The following is a 9861-nucleotide window of genomic DNA, read 5'->3' as shown; positions in this document are numbered from 1 at the left end:
TGCACGAGCCTCCGCCTCCCCCGCCGAAAAGGGAAAACGAGGGAGGCGCGCGCAGGGGAGAGATTTGCCAGTTCTCCCTGTTGCTCCTTCCTCCCACTCGCTCACAAACTCAAATCTATTCATGCGTGTTTTAAGGATCTCCTTGTAATCTAGGCAGAATGGGATGGAATGGGTTGGCGGTTACAGTGTTGTTAGTATTTTTAAATTAATATTTATTTGATCGTTGGATTTGTTAGTCGCCAAAGGCAGCGAAAAGCGAAACAAAAATAACCCATATTAAAACTTAGGGGAGGAAGATAATGCGTTCAAAACACCCCGCACACTTCTCAAAAGCCCTACAGATAAAGGACAACCGAGGATCCTGGTCATAGAAGAAAGCTTTTGTCTGGCGTTGATTTTTTAAATTTATTTTATCGTTGTACTCTGCCTTGATCCGTTTTTACAGGACTCAGGAGTGCAAGTTATTGAATTCATAAACAAAACATTAACATTCCATTGTTAAAGAGTATCTTTTAATTCATATTATATTTTTTTCTGTAATAATTGTTATGATGGATTGAGGTATCATTATTAAAGCATGCTTTAATTCGTGTTATTATTTTTCTTCTTTAGTCAATATTTGTTGTTATAATTCATGCATGCATTGTGCAAGAAGTGGCCTTTTTGGAAAAAGTTATCCCAAGTTGTTCGAAACCATGTATATATTGTTTTATTCAATAAAGTTTTATTTGACTTATTTTTTTAAACAAAAAAATGGTTTGATTCAGGTTAAAAGGTGTTTGTCTTTGATTTTTAAAAAATATTTTAATGGCATAATGAATTCATATTCATGAAGCTTTCTTGGCAGGGTCTCTGCCTTTAACCTCTTACTTGTGCTATGGTAACAACATATAACAGAAATATTTAGAAATTTGATTTTTTTTATATTGAAATCAAAATAATGGGGTAGGATCCAGACTTAGCCATATTTAAAGTACATATACTCCGACACACACACACACACACTAATTAGACTACAACAGGCTCCAGAAATTGTTAGTCTTATGACTGTCTTGGCCTTGTTACATACATAGTGGTTAGAATGATGGACTGTGAAGAGCTGCAATATGTTTTATGTGCCTGTGACACAGGGCCCTACCTTCCAGTTAAAATTATGATAATTAAGCTTTGATATAGTTGACAACAGTCCACCCTGCTTGCGTTTAATTTCCCTCTGACCAGACTGCTTGCATTTTTTACTACTTTGTGTGTGTGTTTATATACCGGCTAATTAGGCATGGATAACACACTCCATGCATCTGATGGACACTATTTCACGAAAGCCTATTATGCCATAATAATATGTCATTCCCATTGAGCTCAGTGGGACTCCCTTCCCAGGGTCATTAGGTATATGACTTCAGCCTCAGTCGTTAAGGCGTTACAAAACACTTTGTTTCTTTATCTTTTTACCTGAGGCTCTGCAAATAACAGGTTTGACAGGTCTCTCTGTCCAACAGGGCTTGCAATCAAAAACTAGACAAAACACAGGAAGGTTTGTAACTTGGTACCTTGCCTGTCTTGCCAGAAACTTGCAACAAGGTGTGTTGAAAAGTGACCTGAATATCTCAAATTGCTAGATACCCTTTTAATTTATTAAAATGTATATGCCGCTTAATAAAAAAATATATATCCTAAGTGGTTTAATATTAAATGGTTCAAATTGTTCGTTAAAAATAGCAATAAAAACAGACTTTAAAAAACTGGTGACATAATACAGTTAACAAAATATAGATAAAAATCGGTGATTTTTTAAAACAATTGCACATAACAAGGTTTCACATCTGAGTAGGCTTACCTAAATCAAAAAGTTTTAAGTAGGTGTCAAAAAACTAAAAATAAAGGTGCCTGCCTGGTAATAATAGGGCTGTAATGTTTAATCAGTTAGGTTGGTGATTTTTGCGAAGGGGCAACAGTTAGGAGGGGAAAAGCTTAACTGACTCAGAAGGTGCCCTTAATTAATCAGACAGCAGATTGTTGTTTAAATAAGTTAGTCTTAATAAACGCGATCCTAAAAACTGTAAATGACAAACATTATTTTATGAGAAGTATTCACTCATTTTTTTAAAAAAAAAAGTTTATAGTCTCTAGGTTTTGTAGAACCTGAGATATGATGCAAAATATACTAGCACTATTCTTAGTCAGTTTTGTGCATGAGATTTGTGTGTATTTTACAAAGAATGAATTAAAAAGAGGCTTGTCAAGTTTATGGAGAATGGCTGACCACAATGGCTATGTTCTCCCTGTGAGAACAGGATACTGGACTCAACAGATCCTGATCCAGCAGGGTTTTTCTTATCTTGCAGACATTTTTCTAGAACTTCTGTTCAGCCAATGAGGGGAATCAGATGCTGGACTGAATGGTCCTTCGCAATTATGTTTTTATTCGTTATAATATTTTGGGATAGACCCTACATCTTCAGAGGCAGTCTACCTCTGAATAGCAGCTGCTAGGGACAGATAACAGAGGCGGGCTACTGCCCTCAACTCCTGCTTATAACACACATAAGGCTGGCGCTTCTTGGAAATATATCCGCCAGACAAAATGGATCGTTCTCTGAGCCCAGGGAGGCTAAGCAGGAAGGTCCATTGCTTGCAAGGAAGCAAACCTTTCAACCTCTTTTCCGCCACTCTTCCCAGCATTCCGCGAGAGCCCCGGCGGGGGAGACTAAAACGTGCAAAATATCCCGACCCCGACCAATCAGAAGTGAGGGAAGGCGGGCGAGGTGCGCGCCTGCGTGAGACGGATGCGGACTTGAGCGCGCCCCGATTACGTTAAAGAATGTTTGGGCGGCCAGTTTATGTGGGGAGCCGGCTAAGCTGTTCCTAAGGCAACGAGGCACAAGCAATCGAGCTCAGATGTCTAGAACAGGAAGTGAGAGACGAAAAAGGAATAGTATAGAACTGCTGTACTGTATAGATATTTAAGTGGTGATAGTTTGCCATAGGTATAAGTAGCCATAGGTATAAGTAAAACTGTATAGCTATATATCAGAAAATAATAATAATGATAATAATAATAATAATAATAATAATAATAATAATACTTATAACCCGCCCATCTAGGCGGCTCTGGGCGGCTTCCAACAAGAGATTAAAAATACATTAAAATATCAGTCATTAAAAACTTCCCTAAACAGGTCTGCCTTCAGATGTCTTCAGAATATGCTTCCTTCCACCTACATATATGATAGATAAGGCTATTGTCTGTTGCCGAAGGACTTTTTGAAATTCAGTATATAGTATTTATATCCTGCTTTTCCTCCAAGGAGCACAAGATGGCAACCCAATTCCCCTCTCTCCTTGATTCCCCCCCCCCATCTTCACAACAACCTTGTGAGGTAGAATAGGGTGAGAGGTATAATGACTGGCCCAGGGTGAGCTTCAGGATTAAACTAGGCTTTGAGCCTTGGACTCTGAAATCCGAGTTTTGACATCCGTTGAAGAGTTACAGCGCCTGCTGTACAGGTTACAGCTACATTTTCTGTGCTCTTTCAATAAAGATTGTAAAATATCCAAGCGCTTGAAATCACACATGACAACCAACACCTGTATACGCACAGTTGACAGGATGGAGAAAAGGAACCTTTTGGCTGCCTTAATTTTGGGCACAGTAGGATGGTAAAGGGCTAAGCATATAGGGTTACTAGTGAGTATGCATCACCAGCAAGTCATTGTGTTTCACTGGCAAAATACGTGGGCCGTGGCAATCAGGCCTCTGTTAAAGACCCACTGTGTAGTCTTGGGCATGTGACAATAATGCAGTCTCAGTTCTCCAGACTAAAATTGGAGCAAAGGTCACCACAGTGTTGCAAAAATTGCAAGATTTAAAAACATGCAGAAAACAGTTTTTTAATAAATGGTAAGTAACTAATCACATATATTGACTTGTTGTATACCTTTGATGCCAAAGCACTAACTCTCAAGTATGTGATTCTCTTTAAGTCATGATCATAATTCCTGGATTTGCCAGATGGGAAACAAATAGGGCAGGCATGTGAAGCAGGGAAGGTAGGGGGGGGCAGCTGGGTACACGTGCCCCAGGCCTGAGAGGGCTAAGTAGTTTGGATTCGATATCCCGCTTTATCACTACCCGAAGGAGTCTCAAAGCGGCTAACATTCTCCTTTCCCCTCCCCCCCCCACAACACTCTGTGATTTGAGTGGGGCTGAGAGACTTCAGAAAAGTGTGACTAGCCCCAGGTCACCCAGCAGCTGCATGTGGAGGAGCCAGGGGCGCCGACTTATAAAAAATATTGGGGGGGCCCATACCGGGGTCCTGGGGGAGGGAGAACGCGAGAAGCAGCACGAGCCTCTGAGAGAACGCGAGACCCCGCGCAGCTGCTGCTCCTGCCTCAAGGCAGCGGGTTGGCCGGGTAGGCATCGGTTCCTTGCTTGAGCAGGACCCCCGTGCCTGCCCGCCTCCCTCCAGGTAGACCGGGTAGGAACCTGTACCTTCATATAGAAGCGCCAGGCGGCCGCAGGCAGGCAGGAAGGCAGCAGGCCAGGGTGCGTGGACGTCCCATGCCTGCCTGCCTGCCTGCCTTCTTCCAGGTAGACCGGGTAAGAACCTGGACCTTGGTATAGAAGGCAGGCTTGCAGGCAGGCAGGCAGGCAGGCAGGCAGGCGGCTGCTGCTGCTGTTCGGTCGGCGGCTCCTTTGCTTTGCTTGCTGCCGCCCAGGCCCCGGGAGCCACAGAGCCAGCGCCGCCTGAGGAGGAATATCCAGCCCATTCAGAGACGCTGCTGCTTCTCTCTCTCTCTCTCTCTCTTGTTGTTGTTCCGTTCGGATTCCCCCTCCCACCCGGCGGCTCCTCTGGCGCGTCCTGGCAGCAGCGGCGGCGGCAGCAGCTCCTCCTGCAAAACACTTTTCCCTCTCCCTCGGTGTGTTTGTATTTGCGTGTGCGTGCGTGCGGCGAGCCAGTGCACCTCCTGCCTCTCTCTCCCTCTCTCTCTCCCCCGCCGTGCAATCTCCTCGGGACTCTCCAGTCCTTTTGATGTCGCCGCGGCCGCAGCGCTGGCCTGCCAGACTTTACACGAAGGTTCGCGCACTAATAATTTTCTTAAATTATTGGGGGGGCTCTGCCCCCCCAATCGAATTTTTGAGGGGGCTCGGGCCCCCTCAGGCCCCATGGAGTCGGCGCCTATGGGAGGAGCGGGGAAGTGAACCCGGTTCACCAGATTACGAGTCTACCGCTCTTAACCACTACACCACACTGTCTCTCTCTAAGCTGGCAGAGGAGCTCCACAAGGGGCCTGCCATACTTATGCTGTCATGCCAAGAATGCCGCATTTCTCCCAGCTGACCAGAGTTAAAGGGCGAAACCGCCAGCGGTGAAATGCCCATGCCTGTCTGTATGCACTGCACGTCTTCAATAGTAACATCTGGACCTGTGTTACCATGTTCTAACATGTAGCATCAGATCAACTTAGATGGCAGTGCCGTGCTGGCGCATCTCATGGACAAGACTCCCGCCCCATGCCTCAGACAAGCTTTGCACGGGCCTGAAATAAGGTATTATTTGCCTAACAGCACATACCTTTGCCCTAACTTGGGGATAGGCAGGACATTTTTTAAAATTGAAGCAGGGAGTGTGGCAATGTGGATGCTCAGAATGCACTATAGCAGTGACCTGATTCTGGAAGAAAACCAAAGGCTAGAGGTTGGCTGTGGTTCCTGACTGGTGGCAGAGAGACAACTCTGCCCCTTGCTTAGAGGCTCAGATTTCCATATATTTAATGGTTGTAGTTCAGTGGTAGAGCATCTGTTTTTCATGCAAAAGGTCCAGGTTCAATCCTTGCCATCTCCAGGCTGGGCTGAGAGTGTCCTCTACCTGAAACCTTCTGTACATTGAATCACAGAATTGTAGAGTTTGAAAGGACTACAAGGATCATGTAGTCCATGAGTAGGCAAACTAAGTCCCGGGGCCAGATGTGGCCCAATCGCCTTCTAGATCCAGATTCTAGTCCAACCCCCATGCAAAGCAGGAATCTTTTTGCCCAACATGGGGCTCAAACCCACAACCCTGAGACTGAGAGTTATCATGCTCTACTGACTGAGCTGTCCAGGTTTTGATTACCTTCCACAGTCAAAAACTTTTATATTGAAGGAACAGCAGCTGAAAAAGACCCAAAATGAACTTTGTACATGTTCAGAAACAAAGTTTGAATCCAATGCTAGTCCTACTCAAGAGTAGGCCATACCTTAGGCCCTTTAATTTAAATGGGGCTAATCTGAGCAGAGCTTAGTCAAATACCACACCAGATAGATAGATCTATCTCCAGGGCTAAGTAGTATTTTTGAAAACTGTGGGAGACAAGTCACAACTCAAATAAAGCCCAAGGACTACTTGTCACTTTGCCTGCTTAGCTTAGTTCTACCTCTGCTTTCCAAGAAGCTTCCCAATCCTGCAACCTAAACTAGTTCAATGCACATGTCATGTGTGACTACCAGTACACTAACTAAAATGTTGCACTGTGGTACAGGCAGCTACATTTACAGCACAGTTCATGTACATTTCCATGAACTGTGTGCACACCATACATTTCTATAACAAGTTCCCCAAAGAATCCTTAGAACTGCAGTTTACCTCCTCAGAGAACTAGAATCTCCAGCACCCTTAACAAACTACAATTCCCAGGATATTTTGAGGGAAGTTTTAAACATGCTTTAAATGTTCACACTATGCCAACATGCTCAGCTCCATTTCTGAATATAAAGACTGTTGTATTGTTGTTGTGAATGTTATTAATATATTACAGGTTATTGATGTGCCAGACACTCTTCTGACGAAAGACTTTGTCTCTGCCCCAAGAGCTTGCAAGCTAAAATCCAACATGGGAAATAAGAGGCAGTGAAAGATAAAAGGAATAATCTGTGACACTTAAGATTTTCTTACAGGCTTAATTCAAATACAGCAAGGAAGGGGAGCCTGTGGTTCTCCAGATGTTGGACTACAAGTCCCTTCAACCCTGACCACTGGCTGTTGCTGGCTGGGGATGATGGATGTTGTAGTCCAATAACATCTGAAGGCTCACAGGTTGCCTCACATTGAAGTACAGCATTGTAACCAGCTGGTTGGGCCAAAGGCTTTTCTGAAAAGTAAGCTTTGGTGGTAGTAAGAAAGTTGGTGACAAAAAGGGGTTTGGGGAGATACTCCCAAGAATCAAAGCCAGCTTAGGAATAAGGTGGCTGGCATCATGTAAAAAGGGTGCATTTAAAATACACGTTGACTTTCCCAGATGTTGTCACACCACTACAAAGGAACATGAGAAGCTCCCTTATACTGAGCCAAACTACTGGTCTATCTAGTTCAGGGGACAGCAACCTTTTTCAGCAGGGGGCCGGTCCACCATCCCTCAGACCATGTGGTGGGCCGGACTATATTTTTTGGCGGGGGAATGAACGAATTTCTATGTCCCACAAATAACCCAGAGATGCATTTTAAATAAAAGCACACATTCTAATCATGTAAAAACACCAGGCAGGCCCCACAAATAACCCAGAGGTGCATTTTAAATAAAAGCACACATCCTATTCATGTAAAAACACGCTGATTCCCAGACTGTCCGTGGGCTGGATTGAGAAGGCGATTGGGCTGCATCTGGGCCACAGGCCTTAGGTTGCCTACCCCTCATCTAGCTGAATAATGTCTGCACTGGCTAGTGGCAGCTCTCCATGTTCCAGTCCCAGCCTTTTGGAGATGCCAGGGATTGAACCTGAGACCTTCTGCAAGCAAATAATATATCTGCCACAAAGCTACAGCTCTCCCCTATAAATTAAGTAAGTTTCCAGTCCTCATGGTTCTGAATAAAGGACTGATTGAAAGCTGAGACAGACCATTGGTCCATCCAGCTCAGTAATGTTTATGCTGACAGGCAGCAGCTCTCCAAGATTTCAGACAGGGTTCTGTCACATTCTTATCTAGCAATGCTGGGGATTGAACTGTCTGTATGCAAAGCAGTCCATCTATCACTGAGCTATGGCCCTTCTCCTAATAGGACATCAGATCTACCACACACCTGGACAGCTCTTCAGAAAGGTGCGGAAAAATTCCATTTGTAGTTTGTAATGAGAAGGCATGGCACATATTTGAGGATCTTGGAGAAGTTTTTCTTAAGGGTACACTCTACACATGCCTGGGGGAACTATGTGCAGAGGTCCTTTTTGAAAAAGATTTTTTTTCGCTTTGAGGAAAGGCACAAGTTTAGGAACAGTTTTTCCTCTGTACCCTTAAGAAACTTATTTTTCCTTTGTTGATGCTTTTAACTTTGCCATTTTCAAAATTTAAGCTTGGAGACCTCTTTGATTGTACTGCAACCCTTTTAGAAAAGCAAACAAACTACAATCTTTAAACCTGCAACCCTATGGAATGTGCTGCAACCTATTAACAGGAATTTATTAGTAATAAAAATAGTAACAAATAATAACTTAGCAGTACATATCGTTACTAATATTAAAGTTGACAACCTTTAAACGGGCAACCCTATGGACCATCTTATAATATTTTTTATCCCACCCACCCCCCTTTTGATTTTAAAATGTGGACCAAAAGGGATGAGGAAAACCCCCTCTTTTTTTGTTCCAATGTGCTTCCAAACTATACAGAAGAATCTTGTTTTCGTTTTTTTAAGAGTTAACATTGCTATTTTGTTTCTATTAAGAAAAACAGAATAATTCTGTTCTTTCATTTCTATTGTGAAAAATAAAACTATTGCTATTTTACTTTATTAAGAAAAAAAAACAGGGTTTTGTTTCGTTTTCAAAAGTTAAAGATGCATTATTATTATTATTATTATTTATGTTATGGGCGGGGGAGGAATAAAATAAGTGACTTTGCTATTTTATTTTACTTAAAGAATGGAAAAAAGTCTTATTAAGTATTATTATTCTCCTTCTTCTCCTCGCAGGCACATTTCCACTGATCCCCGAGACAGACGGATGCCAACAATATTATTATTATTATTATTATTATTATTATTATTATTATTATTATTATTATTATTATTACTACTATTACTATTACTATTACTATTACTATTATTATTATTTCATTAGAAGTAGCAGCAGTGAAAAGACCGCAGCCACCGGGTCACACGCCAGAGGAGAGAGAAGCAGCGCGAGACCCGCGGCCTCGGCCTTTCCCCTCAGGCCTCCTTCTCCCCTTCCTCGCGCTCCCTTCCTCCTTTTCCCTCCCTCCTTCTTTCCTTCCTTCCTTCGTTCCTTCCTTCCTTCCCTCCCTCCAAAGCGGCAGCAGCAGCGGCGACGGCGCCCCCAGCGGCTCCCTCCCGAGCAGGCCTCGCCCCGCCGCCGCGGCCTGAGGCGAAGCAGCCGCCGCCGCCGCCGCCTCAGCAGAGAAGGCGCTAAATCCCCCGTCGCCTCGCCTGGCTGGGAGGCGGAGCGAGCAGGAGGCCCCGAGCGAAGCAGCAGGCCGGCCCGAGCCCGGGAGCAGCGCCGGCGGGAGGCGGGCGAAGAGGCAGGCGTCGCCGCCGCCGCCGCCGGCCTCCCTCTCTCTCTCTCCATCCACCCCTCCTCCGCCCGCCCGTCCCTCGCTCGGCACAGGCAAGATGGCGGCCGTGGAGCTGGAGTGGGTGCCCGAGACGCTCTACAACACCGCCATCTCGGCCGTGGTCGACAGCTACGGCCGGGCGCGCCGCAGGGACATCCGCTCCTTGCCCGAGAACATCCAGTTCGACGTCTATTACAAGGTGGGCAAAGGCCGGCGCAGGGCCGGGCCGGGGGGACCCCGCCGTGGGGCTGAGGGGAGGAAGGGAAGGGGGCACCCCCTTAATTGTATTTGTGGGGGGGTCCGCGTAAGGGCGTCA

General features: G+C 44.9%; 1 protein-coding gene across 1 annotated transcript in view; it reads left to right on the top strand.

Moving 5' to 3' along the window:
* Positions 1-9185: 9185 nt before the first annotated feature.
* Positions 9186-9861, top strand: part of APPBP2 (amyloid beta precursor protein binding protein 2) — a 44356-nt gene continuing 43680 nt past the window's right edge. Inside the window, exon 1 of the mRNA XM_028708950.2 lies at positions 9186-9744. Within this exon, the coding sequence (XP_028564783.1) occupies positions 9604-9744 (141 nt within the window). The 5' untranslated portion in view covers positions 9186-9603. The remainder of the gene's footprint in view (positions 9745-9861) is intronic.

This window comes from Podarcis muralis, chromosome 15 (genome assembly GCF_964188315.1).
Source record: "Podarcis muralis chromosome 15, rPodMur119.hap1.1, whole genome shotgun sequence".
Taxonomy (NCBI): domain Eukaryota; kingdom Metazoa; phylum Chordata; class Lepidosauria; order Squamata; family Lacertidae; genus Podarcis; species Podarcis muralis.
Note: the sequence above shows the minus strand (reverse complement) of the source record. Positions and strands in the feature narration are given on the sequence as shown.